The 16,742-nt window shown below is 40.7% G+C and overlaps 1 protein-coding gene across 1 annotated transcript in view; it reads right to left on the bottom strand.

The window, feature by feature from the left end:
- The window catches only part of Rdx (radixin), a 61,421-nt gene that overhangs the window by 1,236 nt on the left and 43,443 nt on the right, over positions 1 to 16,742 (bottom strand). The window contains exons 14-15 of the mRNA XM_051197464.1: positions 16,580 to 16,740; positions 1,463 to 1,560 (exon numbers count right to left, since the gene is read on the bottom strand). Of these exons, the coding sequence (XP_051053421.1) occupies positions 1,494 to 1,560; positions 16,580 to 16,740 (228 nt within the window). The 3' untranslated portion in view covers positions 1,463 to 1,493. The remainder of the gene's footprint in view (positions 1 to 1,462; positions 1,561 to 16,579; positions 16,741 to 16,742) is intronic.

Genomic DNA, 16,742 nt, shown 5'->3' with positions numbered 1-16,742 from the left:
CTCTGGATAATTCAGAGTCTGTCACTGGAGCTCGGCTGCTCTCCTGAGTCACAGGGACACTTTATCTGCTTCTGACACTGAGAAGAACTTGGAGTCAGTTCCCCTGAAGGGCACAGGCATTAACAAGGGGGCCAGCGAGGAGTGGGACATGCAACCTATTTTAATCAAACAAAATAGGATAATGAATTTCTGCTCTGGAAGTCAGGGTTTCCAGGCCATGGGGGATACTGTTTGCAGCAATCTGTGAATGTTTAGGCTGTGTTTCCTGCAGAGAATCCCCCCCTCCCCCCAATACAGGGTTTCTCTGTGTAACAGCCCTGGCTGTCCTGGAACTTGCTTTGTAAATCAGCTGGCCTTGAACTCAGAGATCCACCTGCCTCTGCCTCCCTGGGATTAAAGGTGTGTGCCACCACCATCTGGCCAGTGGAGATTTTTGGTCAAAGACCAGGAATAAGAACAGCTGAATTCTACGAATTTACGGTTGGCCACGCCCCTTTCAAAATGAGTTCGAGCAGACATAGATGGGCTCACAGCAGCCTAATTCACTTTCAAACTGTGACAGTTTCAGTGGTGTCAAGAGGTCACCTCACTTCAGAGGACCTAAAATTCAAGGCGAAGGAAGTCATTTTTAGATGACCTCATGGCATGTATGAGCACATGGCATCTGTTCCATCCCATGTAAGGAAGTCTAAATGACACATCACTGGGATGGATCCTGTGCCACATCTGCAAGCGTACGGCATCACTGTGACTAAGCAGGTAAAATCTTGGGAACCTCTCCCAGAAAGTTTGGGGGAACCTTCCCCTGGAGCCATCATAGTTGCTAAGATAAACCACAGTGCTATGGTTTCATCTAGAATTGGGGTCACAAGAGTCTTTGCCAAAGACACTCAGTAATTTTCTAACAATCTGTCATCGTGATAAAATAATCTTTAAATATAGCCAGACCAAGGGAGGTGCACAATACTTTATTAATAAGGCTTTGACCTTCTGACTCAACACACATGTACAACACTTCATTGTACTCAGAGTGGTGTGACCTTAATACCCCAGCAGATTGAAAGTGCCTCATGTGAGGCCACACTCTAATAGCCTGAGCTCTCTCCCTCATCCAGAGCCTCTCACAAACGCAAGAGAATGTCCTACCTAAAGTAGTAGCACTTATAATCAGTTGACCGAGGTCACAGATAAAATCTCATTCACATAAACTTGGGTTGACAGCACAGTGATTACAGTGGGGGGCGGCACCCTTGACTGGTGAAGGACCCTGGAAGATGTAGACCCTTAAGAAGGTCAGGACGGGGCAGGATGGGGTGCTGCGGTGCACTCTGGCTCAGCTCTTTTATCTGGACAGCAGAAGGCCCTGGCGAGCAGGTGAACAGAAATAGGAGGTCCCCGAGGATCTGAGCAGGTCTCCTTCGAGCGTGGGCTCCCCCCAGCAGCTGCTGCCAGCTGTACTCACCTCATGCAGAGGGAGGGAGGGCGCCGTCCAGTTACATATGCTTTATGCTGCTTTGGCAAGAGCGCATCTGGAACAGTGCGTACAGTTTGGGTCCCCACCTTTTGAAAGAGACATCCAGAGGTTAGAAAACATGAATGCAGATGGGCACGGGAGGAGGCAGGGGAGGGGGTAGCATGCCAGGCAGTTTAGAAGCTAGGAAAGTCTTTCTTAGCTTGCACTATCAGGGGGCCAAGCGGGGAACTCAACTGCTAACCTGGTCTCCTTTCTAACCCTTCCTTAAAATACACCTTTGAAACTCCACTAGTGCAACATGGAGAGAAGAGTATCTCCAGATCCCTTTGAAGCAGATGCCAGAGGGTTCTCTAAGAACTGAGGAACTCTCCCCAGACTAAATTAGTTTCACAACCATCATAGCTTTAAAGTCATATATGTCAGAACTTCATCAGTGGGTGACCTCGGCATACTGGGTAATTAAGGATGACCTTGAACTCCTGATCTTCCTGTCTCCAGCTCTTAAGTGCTGAGGTTATAGGTGAACACCACTGTCTGGTTTCATGTGATGCTGGGAACAGAAGCCAAGGCTTTCTGCAAGCTAGTCAAGCACTCTTTAACAACCGAGCTACATCCCCAACCTGGATTTTCTGTATTATTTTACAGTCTCTCCTGTGTCCTTCAGGTAACAACCAGCTTAGTGGACCTAGAATATTTTGTGGTATCTACTTTGAAATAGAGAGTTACTGTTTCTGAATGTGCAAGAATTTGTAATTTACCCCTAGTAGGCTGGAGTAAATGAAGAGGAGCGGCATGATACCTTCACAGGTGTACTCTCTTTAGCTATAGAGATCAGTTTGGGACACATTGTCTTCCTTATTAGACTCAACTGCCATTCTTAGATACAGACCAAAAGCAAGGTGAAGGTTAACCCCTCAAAGAAGTGACTATACTAGCCATACCTGCTCATCAGTTAGCCCAAACTGACGCTCATGCTATTTTCTGCACTAATAAGATTAGAAAGTAGAAACAGAAGTCTGTCTCCTAAGTGAGTTGTGTAACTGTGGAGGGCTGTCTCCCTATAATTGCAGTGGACGATGGTTCGGCAGCCAGGTCAAAGAACCCATAAAGAAAAATTGAACCCTTACAATAAAATATAGGAGAAACTCCGAATTTGTCAAATATGTTAATAAAAAGAATAGAAATAATGAGTTACTAACAGTTTAATAATTTTTCACTAATCCTTGAACTTGTTAAACTGTGCAGAATTTATCAGAAAATGATTAAAAATTGACAAGCGAGGACATTTTAAAGGGATTCCCAGCATCTGGAGGATATTAATGGTTAGCATTGTTAAATTAACACTGTGTGGCACTGAATACCCTTTCAAACATATGGTTAGTTGCACTGTTTTCTTTGACTGACAGTTCTATGGTTTCCATCATTAGACTCTGTTGAAGAAGGCTTAGACTGCAGAAGAGACAAAAGCGAGGGAAAGCAAAGGAAGGAAAAGAATGGCTTAATGTGTATGCTAACGTTTAGACAAAGAGGAAAGGTGAGTGAAGAGAAAAAGGCACCAGAAGACAAGAGCCAATACAGGAAGCCCAGAGCAAGAGAGCAGAAATTCCCAAGATTGACAGCAGGTGGCGCTGTTAGATTACACTATTTCGAAGAGAGCATCCTCTGAAGGGGAGAGGATGGTACATACTGACCAGATGGGCAGGACAGTCACAATGCAGGTGGCTCAGGACTTGTGGAGCACCGGCCATAGCTAGGACATACATTATATCGAGTTATTTCAAACACATAAATTGCTTTAATGATTGTTCATCTAGTTTGGAAAACTAACCAAAACTTCTTGAATACAGTTATCTCAATATATACACGAATTACATGTAATAAGTTTGAAACCCTCTTTTGTATTTTGTAAATGAACCTTTTAGCAAAATATGAGTAAGCCCATAAGGAATTTCCATTAATCTGGTAACGGTCATGTTAGAAACATTGGTCTTAAGAGAAATAAGATACCAACATTCAGCTCCAACCACTAAGTGAAAGAATGGAAATCACAAATGCTGAAAAATTTAGAATGCCCCAAAGAATTTGCATATAATCAGGAACAACAGGGACTTGGCAATGTTTTTAAGGCCAGCAGACAAAAACCAATTTCATTTCTCCAGACTAGCCCCAAACACTTTCAGTCATAACCCTGAAAAGATCGTGAGATAAGACTATTAATAAACCTGACCAAAAAAAAAAAAAAAAAAAAAAAAAAGATATATGATCTTATTGGAACAATTTAAACAACTTTCCCTGGCCACATGATGGGGAGATGCCAATAAACTGAAACAATGCTATTGTTATTAAGAGTCTCTAATATTGTAAACATTAATAACACCATTTCCCATCACAAACTTTTTCATCATAAAGCTTAGACTAATTCTGAGATTTACACAGAGTGTAGGAACTTCTCATCAGAATAAAGTGGAGAAACTGTAGAAGTAACGGATACATCATGGATGAAGACCTGTTAAACTAAGACAGGGTGGTGCTGACCAGTGAAAGACATGTTGATTACTGGAGTAACACAGTGCGTTGTGAAAGGCGCAGCAACGGCAACCATAAGAAAGAGCATGAAAAGGCTTCCTGCACAAGAAGCCCCGCCCAGACAGCCTCCCCCAGCAAGGAGGGGGCATGGCACCCCTTGCATAGGCCCATCTACACTACCTGGGAACCATGGACCAGGTGCCAGTCATGGCCTCCTGCAGCTCCCAGGATGTTTGTCCCTGGAGCTCAGCATGCACAGAGGGAGTAGGGGACCCTACTTCCCCTCCTTAGAGGCTGCCTAAATCACTCTAGGATTTCCTGCACCAGCTCCAAGCGCAGGAGGGGGGGGGGTGGGACTATATCTTAGTCCTCTCCTGGACATTGTAAACCACCTCTGCTGAGAGAAATGAGGGGGGAAACAGCCAACAAATTACTCCAGATGTTCAGTATAAGAACAAAAATATGGACATCAAAGATAGCCTTCCTCCCCAACCAGTCCCTAATTTCTTAATAATGACACTTCACAGTAGTGACCTGGCAGAGCTACCATACAAACAATTCAAAAGCATGACTCTACACTCAGTTACTCAAGACTATACACCAAGAGGGGGAAAAGAGAGATAAAAAAAGATGTCAATCCAAGATATGAAAATAGGAGACATGAAGAGAACTGCTGAAGGAAACCAACTGCATTGGTGATGGAAATAAAAAATTCAATAAGCTAAATAAAAACCTCCGTGGGAAGCCTCAGTCACAGAAGGGGTCACGCTGTAAACAGGATCTGGCAGTAAGACGAGGTAGACAAATGAGACCAGTCAGGAGAGGTCAGTGTCCTTTGGGTTACTCTGAAGGCAAGTTGGTTTAAGTTGATGCTAAAGGGTTTTCAAAGGGCAGGACCTGCCCTTTACTGCCACAAAGCCAACCTCCACTGTGGCCACATCAAAATCCCTGACAGTTGAGAGCCCCATGCCACTGACCACTGTGGGTCTGTCTTCAGATGCAGGGTCTCACAGGGCAGCCTTGGATAGCCAGGAATTTATTATGTAAACAGACTAGCCTCCAACATCCACCTCCCAGTGTTGGGCTAAGAGCTTTGTGCACTCTTCCTGGCTATGAATTCTTAAACCCAGCAAACCGCCTTGTGGACCAAGTTAATCTACCTAATCTGTCTTTCCACTAGTTTTGGTTCTAACAGTGATTTAAGCTTTCCTCTCCCCGCCCCCCACCCCATTGCTTCCAAATCTAAAGCCTCCCTAGCAATGAAAAGTACATGACATCTTTATGTAAACATAAAGAAGCCATGTTGGAACTCAGGCTTGCTCCTTTATGTACCATCCATGCTAGCTATAGAGTCATACATGCCACTAGTTGGTTCATGAAGGCAAAAAAATCTGATCCTTACATAAATGCTTTGTCAAGCCAGGTATGGTGGCTCACACCTGTAATTCCAGCACTCAGGAACGCAGGGTAAGAACACCACGAGTTCAAGACCAACTACCCTAGGCTACATAGTGAACCCTTGTCTCAAACAAAAGATCATTTGCCAAGCCTTGATAACTTACATCTGCAAATCTAAACTCATCTCCGGTGATTTTTCTCTTAACAATGTAGTTTTCATTTCAATTCCACAAGTAAAAATGTATTGTTTAAAAGAAACATAAAGTCAAATTAGCTCTGTGTTCATCTGTAGACACAGGGCATCTATAACATATTACTGTGCTATTTTTTTCTTTTCCAATATCCTAATAAGGTCCAAACTACTGAGTTTTACTGAAACAATCACACTGGATTCTGAGCGCAAATTAAGTGTTTTCCCCTTACTCACAGACCTTCACTCCATAGCTACAGGGAACTACAGCCTGCTTCAAGCCATCGCTGACCTCAATCCTCATTGCCCACTGGGCTTCCTTTCTCTCCTGATCTCTTCCCTCTGGCTCCAACCTCTTGATTTTCTCCAGCCTGAATTTAGTGCCTACACCCCAATTCCTGCTGAGTCCTGAAGCACTTGACTCAACACCTTTGAGAAACATTGACTCAACTCAGCACAAGCCTGTTGCTCATCATGTCCCCAATTTTATTTTTCTACAGATTTTTTAACTTGAAAAAGAACTTCATACAAAGTATCGTATTTATGTCATTTCCATCCCCCTTGCTCCTGCCAGCTTCTCCTGTGTCCTGCCCATTTCCTCATGCCCTCTTCTTTTATTGTTACATATGTACATATATATATATGTATATATGTGTATATATATATGTATACATACACACACACAATCTGCTGAGTTCATTAGTGTTACCTACATGCATATGTGTTTAGGCCTGACCATTTATGGGGATAACCAATGGAGCAGACTGATTCTCCAGCTCTCAACTCTCAACAGCCATTGATGTCTATAGTTCCTTCCCCTAGAGTAAAGCCACCTCTTGGGGGCATATGCTTCTTCTGATTTGGGGAGCTTTAACAGGCAATAAAAAATGCATTCTTATCCCTGCAAGGACCAATCATCTATTTTAGTTTGGATTGAAGCCACAGTCGCCTCATCTTGAAGATGAAGCAGCCGAATGGAAACCTAGTCTTTCACTGACAGATTTAATTTGTAATCACCGCCTCCCTGCTACCTTTAAACTGAGGATTTACTGTTACAGCTTGGCTTTCTTGGGGATATGCAGACAAGGTAGATCTACAAGAGCATTCAAGTATGTCTTGTCACTTTAACATATATAGAATACTCATGGCAGGTATATAGATACAGATGTGGACATAGGTAGTTCCCACTTCAATGCAAATCTAAGTCCAAATACAGACTGCCATGATGGTTGTCTTTGGACAAACTACTGCACTAAGTAGAATTGCTCACAAGCTGCAAGGCAACCTGCAGCCTTCCCGACATACTGCTGTGGATTAGGCAGAGGTGACCCTTCCTCCAGGGAGGTGCATCCCAGTACTGGACCAACACCATTTGTATCTCTGACCAAGTGCACCTTCGTCTTCTATCCCTCAAACATCTACTGAAACAATTCAGGCCTAGCTCTGGGAATAATGTAGTCTCCAAAGCAAAAACTATTCAGTGGACATGTGGCCTAAACCCCATGAACTAGGAAAGATTGGTCTGGCACCTTTCCAACTTCATATAACACTGTCCTCTGACTTCAGTCATCGGTCATAACCCTTCCCTTCTTTTCCTGAAGTCAGTCCAGTCCTTTCTTCCCTAAAGGTCTTCCGTTTGCTGTTCCCTCTTCCTGGAACACCTTCGGCAATGCCTGGAAACTGCATTCCAATGGGTTCCTTTGGGCAGGCAGGTATATCTTGCTGGGCTCGATAAACTTTTTCAAAAACTTGTGAAGTAAGGGGCAGCTTTCACACAAAATTGTTTTACCTTCCATCTACTAATTATTTTGTTGAAATAATCACACCCATTTCTGAGGATATTTAGCATTCTTCTCCTCCAGACATGCAGTTAGATTACCTGAGATGATTAACCTGTCTCAAGTTATGTATGACCTCACTTCTGGACGACCTCTTTCCCTCTGAACCTAGACTCTGAAATGCTGTTTCTGGAAGCCTTTGACTCATCTTGGGAGATCAAAAGGTACAGCCATGCAGGGCTCCTGTGTCTGAGGAACCATGTGTGCCCCAGAGAGAGCACATAAGAACCCTGAACAGACAAGAGTTCTGGCTAGGCCTGGTGTACCAGCCCTCCTGATTCAAGGGGAGGAAAGGGAGCAGGGTTTCTCTTCCTTCAAGTGACAATTTATACACCACCTCTCTATGGGGATACACATGACCTTCTGAACCCTGATTATCACCCCCTAGCTCTTCCTAACTCAGCCCTGTGCTTTCATAGGTCAAATGGAAATACTACTGCTTTTATAGGTCAAGGATGGCACTGAATAGTGGCTATTTTACACAATTAACCTAAAACCGAAATAGGCATTTTAATTTTGCTTACTGATGTCTTCTGTGTTTCCTACAGAAAGTAAGCCATTGGGACAAGGGCTTATGTCACATAATGCCCTGAATGGCTAGTGTATAGTGTCTGAAAGGTTCTCGGCACTAAAATATTTGAATGAACACATTGCCATTCTCTCCCTACCAAAGACATTTAGATCTCCAGATCTATCTCGAGGCCTTCTGCAAACAGGCCACAGTTCTAGCTTTAGTAATCATGACCCAAGATAGCCCCCCACTACTCAGCACTTGCCTTTACCTACTTCTGGGTGAGGGACTTCTGTCCCCAAATTCAATCCCTGCTCCAGCAATGGAGACTACTGAGGAGTGTCACATGTCACATACTATAATGCCTCTGTGCAAACAGTTGGCCTCAGCAGAGGGAGGAAGCATCTGTAGTCTATCTGACAGCAGCAAGAGATTGAACTCATCTATGTGTTTGGCACTCATCTTGACTTTTCTGCTCCTCCTCTGACTACACTGTTTTAACTCATCTATGAATCATCAGGGCCTTGAAGTGTTACCAAACCAGATTATGTGAAGCAACTGAATCATTTAAGTGCCTCACGGGCCATATTTGCCCCCAAAGGGTAATTGCCACTTTACTAGAGAGAAGCCTATGGGTTTGGGCAAGAGTGCCAGGTGAAGTTCAACTTAGGAAGAGTACTCCTCTGTTCTTTGAGTCTTAATCACACGGAGCAGTGGTTCTCAACCTCCTAATGCTGCGACCCTATAATACAGTTTCTCGTGTTGTAGTGACCCCTATAAATTTATATTGTTGCTACTTCATAACTATAATTTTACTACTGTTATAAATTATAATATAAATATCTGATACACAGATTATGTCATATGAGACTCCTGTAAAAGGATCGTTCAACCCCCAAAGGGTTGCAACCCATAGGTTGAGAACCGCTGACATGGAGGTTTGTGGGAAACATCTTCCGAAAGACACTGTGCACATCATCTAATCTTATGCTCTTTTTCCAGTGACTGTCTCTGTGCATATCATCAAATCTAATGCTTTTTCCAGTGACTGTCTCCCATGCTAGTGTAATCACAAGGGTCATGACAGCATCCCCTTTCTTATGGCACTGGAGCTTCAGGGGAGTTAGTCCCCTGTGCAGCGTTTGTGCTCTTCCCTTCCCTAATGTCCCCAGCTTGGCAGTGCTGTTGGTGTTCTCCAAGGCTCTGGCCTAAGCCCACTTTCTCTTCTTGGACCCTCACCCCCAACCCAGATTCCATCAGGGCCCAAACTGCACATCTAACGTACTAACCAGCCTACTAAGCTAACTAATATCATGACTTTCCTGTATCACATGCTGCCTTCTGTATCTCTGCTTTGCATGCTTCCATATGAATGGGCAGTTGCAGCATTCCAAGTCTTTCTGTGTAGCACATAAGTTTATCTCTTGTGCTTATAGAAGTTTCCAGAATGGACTGCCCAAAGATGCTGGAGCCAGTAAATAACTGTAGCCCTGTGCTCTGAGATAATCACCACTGGGTCATGTCTTGATGATTAGGACCCTTCACAATGACCTGAAGAAGCTGGCTTTTTAGTCCCTAGAAATCTGCTTGATGGACATCTTCCAGTCATGACATCATTAAGGTCATCTGAGAGCACAGAATTACTGCTGTATGCACCACAATGAGGTAACAGCTTTTCAACTACAAGCAAGAACTGAAAAATACATGGATATTAGCCAACGTTAGCCAGTAGTCTTAAAAATACATCTGAAGTCAAAGTTATCCATATCAGAGTTTAGAAAATAATGCTCTGACACAGGCAATGATTCAAAACTATGAACTTGGTAATCAGAATTACAATACACCACAGTGTGAGACTTGGAGTTAGAACCCAGAATCTTCTAGTTCACCAGAAATCTTCCCACAAAAAAGTCACAGAAAAGAGCCCTAAGAGTCCCCAAACAGGTCATTTAGAAAATAAGCAGAAGAAAAAAAAGAGTATTGCTACATTCAGCAAGGCTGAGAACAGACTTCTCCCAGTATGCCTCCTCTCCACAGGGCCACAGCCTTGCTGCACGCTAGCTACAGAACACAACTCTAGGAACATTGCAACATGAAATACCAAAGCCACAAGTTGCCCTTGAATCAAACTAATGTATCCCAGCTTGTACATACTTCTGGCAACATTCTTAAGCAATGCATCCCATCGTCAGTGCATGGTGACTTACATTTTTCCTGTCTAGAGACTAACCACTCTTCCATCTTGTCTTTCTTTTTAACAGTGTCTCCAGCAAAGCCTACTTTCCTTAAATCAGGCACAGCAGCCTGTAACCCAACCCTTGGGATTACAGCACTGAAGCAGGACTGACAACAAGCTGGAAGGAGGGAGAGCCTGTCTTAATATTACAAAACTTTGTTCCTTAAAAACAAGACAAAAAAAAAAAACTTCCCAAACAAACAAAACACACACACACACACACACACCAAAAAAAAAAAAAAAAAAAAAAAAAAAAACCCTCCCAAACAAACAAAACACACACACACACACACACACACCAAAAAAAAAAAAAAAAAAAAAAAAAAACAACTACCAGGCACAGTGGCAGCACATGTTTTAGTACAAATTCTCTAGGAGATTAAGGCAGGTTAGTCAATGCAGAGGTTGGAAATCAGCCTGGGAAACACATCAAGATCTTAAAATTAATAAAAGCATTTTTTTTTTTTTTTTTAAGAAAAGCCCTAGGTAATGGCAACAAAATATACACCAAAACTTCATCAAATCTTTTATGCATCAAAGGACATTAATAAAGGTGAGAAACAAATTCACAGGATGAGAAAAACATATTTGCTACTCATATTTGTTACTGGATTAAAATTTTCTCACTGAATGTAATGGTTTATACTATTAATCCTAGCACTTGGGAGGTAGAAGCAGGCAGACCTTTGGGAGTTTAAGGCCAGCCTGATCTACATAAGTGCATACCAGGACAGCCAGGGCTATGTAGAGAGACCCTGACTCAGAAAAACCAAAAACTAAATCCTGAGATAAGGAATAACTTCAGCATTGAATATAAAGAACTCTTTTAAAAACTTAATTCAAAAAATAAATCAAAATGAACAAATTCAAGTGAATATGCCTCAAAGAAGATACACAAATGGCCATAAACACACTAAGAGATAGATGCTTAACATATTTTCTTGTTTATAAAATTCAAGGACATGTAAATCAGAACCACAGTGAGTTACTACTACTTTGTCCAGACAAGTAAAAGGAGCTATCCAGAAAACAACAACTGTTAGCGAAGGAGAAACCTGGAAGGCATGTGCATTCCAGTGGGAACACAATAGTAAGGCTGTCATTGAAGACAAAGCCAGTTAAAAAAAAAAAAATAAATAAAACAAACAAAAAACTAACCAAAGGATTACCATCTGATCCAGCAAATCCACTTAGGGAGTCTGACCTATCTTCATACCAAAGTTCACAGCACCATTAGTAAAAATGTGAAAATGGTAGAACGGTACTATGGTAAAAATGTAGAAACAACCCAAATGCCACCTGGATAAAATGTGATAGAAACAGTGGAGCATTTATTCAAGAAATAGAAAGTGTTAAAATATAAATTTTACATTAAGCGAAATGTATGACAGACAGAAATGATCAGATACTCTACGGTTGACTCTGATGAGGTGACTAGAAACCCCATAGGTTCAGAGACAGAAAGTAGCAATGATAGCCACCATGGACCAGGAAGAGAGCTATCTTTTAATGGGTACAACTTCAGTGTAAATAGATGCTCTGGAGACAGATACTGGAGATGGATGCACAACAATGACAATGTGGTCACTCCCATGTTGTTCCTTTGAAATGATTATTATAACAAGCTCACCTACACAAAGTTTATCACAAAACAAATGCATAAATACTCAAAAAAAAAAAAAAAACTAACTCCATCAAATCCCCACCTAATTCACATACTATGTGAGTATAAAGTGAATCTTAATATAGTTACAGACTTAATTAAAATCAGGAGCTTCATCTCTTAGGGTATCTTTATTAAGCAACATTTAAAGCTCAGTCCATGACATGGACACTGTAATGTATCACAAAACAAGCTTCCCTGGGAACCACACCCAGTACTCATCCTCTTGGCCGCTCATTTTCCTGCTACTGATCTTCCCCATATCTTCATTCTCATCACTGTACAACTTCATCTTTTAGCCAATGCATTTAGAATGTAAATAACCATAGAAATGGAGAGATGGCATAAAATATTCAAGTGCTACACTTAATGTTTCATAGGTTTTTAGTATAAATAAAAGGAATGGGAGGAGGGAGATGCTGTTTTAGGATTCTAAAAAATACATGTTTGTTTCTAGGTTTAAGATAATACACAAACTGAGAAAATGAAAAGGTTATTGTGACAGTGTGAGAATGTCCCAATCCACATCTAATCAGAAAAGCTTCCAAGTCACTTGAATGTCCCCAATTTCCAACAGCATGAGGTTAGACATAAGACACAAAACTAAGCAGTACCACATGTTGACAAGCATAAAACCCCAAATTTTAAATTGATTAAATAAAAACAATTAGGACGGGGAAAGTAATCAGGTCAGCTGTAAGCATGCAAGAATCTAGACATACAAGTAATGCAATGCCAACAGTCTGATATTGACATTTCAAAGTAACCTAATACTGTAACTTGAGAAATGCAAATTGATGTAAGAACTAGACTAAATTAATATTTGAAGTCTCATATATGAAGGGCCATGGTCACTCTTATCATGCTCTAAGCTCTAAAATACAGTAGGCAATTAATAACAGCTTTGATTTTATGAAGGTTACTAGAGTGTGGAAGCCACCAAGTGCTCAGGAGCTCTGCAGACAGACACAAAGGTGACCTAAAGGGGCTTTACTTCTATATGACATAAAGTTAACATGTCAGTGCTTCGGGTGGCATGTATTTAAGCATGAAGGAAGCACTCAACCCTTGGGTGATGTGTGTAAGAAGGAAAATGTCATGCTTAAGGCAGTGTGTACAAACGAGTCAGAGCACTTGATTTGCAAGAGCTGAAGGGGTTAAAGAGGAGACAGGACAAGAGTCATGGCCTTTTCCATAAGGAAATGGCCTTATTCCTGAAAGATGGACTCATTACTAAGAGATAGGTCTTCTAAGGAAAAACAGGAGTTCAAAGTATTGAACTGGAAAGCCAAGGTTGAAAAAACAAGCATGCCCATGCTTTGGGTGATCTATCGTGTAGAAGCAGGAAAGAGTGTGACCAAGGGTTTATTTATTTGGCATGAGAAGCAGAGAGGGTGGCATTTAGCCTAGGCTGGCTTTGAACTCACTGTGCACCCAAGGATGACTTTGAATTCTTGATTCTCCTGCCTCCATCTCTTGAAATCTGAGATCACAGGTATGGACCACCAAACCTGGCTTTTGGACAATTTTATGATGTAACCTAAACATACACAGAATCTGCTCAACTTCCAAATTGTGTGAGGAGAGCATCACTCTACATGACAGACCACATTTCCCTCACTGATCAGTTAGTAAATTAATGTAAATTTAATAACCACTTATATTTTAATTCATTTTAACTTTTTTTTAAAACAAGATGAGTTTTCATTGGATACATATACTTGTGGATTTAATATTTATCCTTTTGTTTCTTAAATCTTGATGAAAATTGGGAAAAAACCAAAATGGGAATTATTCCAAACCACAACAGTAATGTCAAGCCACTTTCTATAACATAATAAAGAAAAACTCCAATAGTGTGTTAAGTTTAAAAGTAATAATTGCAGTTCAAAAAAAAAAAAAAACTCTACAAAAAAAAAAAAGTAAAACATTAAAATGTTTTTGCTTTTCAAGATCAGAGAAATCACTGACTACTCTCTTAAAGACAGAAAAATTAACAATTCTTGGCTTTAAAATGTTCAGAGGAGAGCTGTTACTTTTATTTAAGAATGTTAAGTATTAGTGAGTGACTATCTAAAAGACAATTCTACATTTATGAGCTGCTGGGATACAGTTTAGTTAAGATTAAAGATACCTAAAACAGAATGCAAAGAATATCAGATCTTTAATAGCATGAGGAATCATCAAGAGCAAAGCCTTATCTTCCTCAGGAAAGAGAAAAATGGACACTGTAAGTAAAGCAAGGTCTGGAAACCCCAATCTTTCAGATGTTAAGAGTCTATGAGTCACTATGCCACCACAGGAGAAAAGGGGGATAAACAGCCCATGAGGATTCAAACTTTTTTCCTAAGATATCATATAGTTCATGGCTCAAATTATAATTCCAAGAAATATATGAGAAAACCATATTAAATAACAACAGTGGACCTCAAAGGCATGAGCGTTTGTCACTTTATTGTTAACCAATGAATTATCCAAAATTAGAGAATTGTAATTTACTTGTACATCATGAAATTATGCTAATGGGAAATTACCAAATACTCATCTCATTAGTGTGTTTTTACATTGCTATATGAACATGTGCTCTCAATTGCTAATGAAAAATAACTGGTTTATTCTCTATGAAAACCCATATTGCAAATGGCTGTTCCTGTTTAGAAAAATCCATACAGCTTTAAAAATGGATTAAACCCATTTTAATCCTAATCTACAAATAGACTATTAACAGCAAATATAACTGGTAGCCTCTCAACACTGTAACCACGGTGTAGCAATGATAATGTACACAATGCAAATGGGGAAACCAGTGAAAATCCATGAGAAGTTAATTCTTTTAGCAATAAGAACTACTGCTCTAGTGCTTTGGGAAAGTGAATGGTCATGTTTCAAAGTAGAGCAGTAAGGCCTACCATCTCGCCCTCTCCTGTATGGAAAGCAGAAATGTCCCCTCACAAATGATTTTGAAGCATGTGCACAACCACTGTACAAGAGTCACTTCAAGGTTAACCAGTTGTCTTTTGTCCTACAGAGTTCAAAAAATATATTAAGAAAGGCCTTTCCTTTTCATAATGTCTACCCAAATTATTCCTTTTAAAGTCAACAAAAAAAAAAAAAAATCAAAAAACAGCACGAGATATTTTCAGACACAAGTTGAATCTACTGTGCATGAAAACTGCTTAATAAAATGGCAATTGTAATAGATAAATGTAAGTTTGAGTGCATAATACCAAATGGGACGTAGCTGAACCACACAGAGAAAACAAGGCTTTTTTCTGTATCTTCAAACTGAGGTGCTTCATGATCAAAGAACATAAGAGTATCTTTCTAGCTGGAAAGATTCTTCAATAAGATGTAATTGAAATGAGATTTGTTTTAAGAGACTGCAAACAAAATAAGCAGTGATTTGGAAACCAAATACGCTAAAATGGTGTATCTATTCATCAAGAATAAAGGAAGAGAATCCTTCACATGCTGCAAAGGCAGGGCCTCTCTCCCAAAGGGGCACTCACTTCCTTAGACACAGAACACCCCTCAGGAAATAGCATACCAGTGAAAACATACAATCTGAACACATCAGAGCCCCATAATTCAACAGAAAGGCAGTTAAAACATTAGCACTGGAATTTCCAAAGTATATTCAATGAAGGGCATGATTGAGACTGTCTATGGATAACAGACATGTAGCGTACACACACAGTGTGTGTGAACAGTCACCACAGGTGTAGAATGAGGTAGTGTTACTTTCTTAGAACTGATAATTTCATCTGCTGCCCTTGCAGAAAGGTCCAGGGCTGTTTTTGTTTTTAAACAATTAAAATCAGTTGTCATCGACAGTATCTTCTATTAGACATTGTGTTTCTAATCAACCTAAAAACAAACCCTGAATCTTTCAGAGACCACTTACTCACAGGCAGAGCTTCATCAATAAATTCTCCTACAACTGCTGCCTGCTAGCTCCATCTCTGAAGTGGCAGGCAAGGAAAGCCACTAAAGGATCAATCATAGGACATGATACACCAATCACTTGAGCTGGCAATGATGACTCTACTCAAGTAAATGAAAAGCAAACACCCAATAATGCAATTAAGGGAGTTTTGTAATAATTCAGCACTTCTGCATACTGTGCTGTTCAATGTTGCAATTGTCTCCTGATATAGTAGTCCCCTACACAATGATCACTGTCTCATCTATCCCATATCTGTTTTCCCCAATTTTAAACACCTCCAGTAAGTGATCTGTATGACACCAGAATTATGGCTTTGTCATGACAGGGCATGAGAAGGCCACACTTTAAAAAACATGAGAGTGAACATGGAAATGTATGAAGGCTAAACATGGAAAGGGAAAAGAAAACTGAGTTCATTAACTGACATGCATTGAGATGTCCACCATTACCCTAAGATGTACACAGTGCTCAAAGCACACACACACATTTATCAGACATGGTCATTAGTGCTAATATTCAACTGAAAAAAAAAATGAAACAGAAACAAAACAATGAAAATGTACAAAGAAGTGACAGAATAGCATTACCCATCCCCTGGCCAAAAGAAAAATGACCATACATGACATTACACTGCCTTAATGCTTAAGAGCACCCTTCAGAATTCTGGTTGTGAGCACAGTCAACTGGTATGAGTGCTTTGGCAAGGTGGGATGCATTCCATCGCATCTGCAAAGGCCTGCTTTTCTCTGGTGGTGGTTCAGCTTATGAAGGACATGTATCACAAGAACAGCTCTCACATTGCTTCAAACTCATCGATGCGCTGCTTTGTATTGCCTTGTCGAATCTGTCGGAGAGTCTTGTACTTATCACGGCCTGCTTTGACATTCTCAGCATGAAGGACATCATTCTGGGTTTTCTTGGTTTCATCTCTGGCTTGGGCTAATTCCGAACTTAGTGCCT

Source organism: Phodopus roborovskii, unplaced genomic scaffold (genome assembly GCF_943737965.1).
Source record: "Phodopus roborovskii unplaced genomic scaffold, PHOROB, whole genome shotgun sequence".
NCBI classification, from domain to species: Eukaryota; Metazoa; Chordata; class Mammalia; order Rodentia; family Cricetidae; genus Phodopus; species Phodopus roborovskii.
This window is presented reverse-complemented; position numbering and strand designations above follow the sequence as displayed.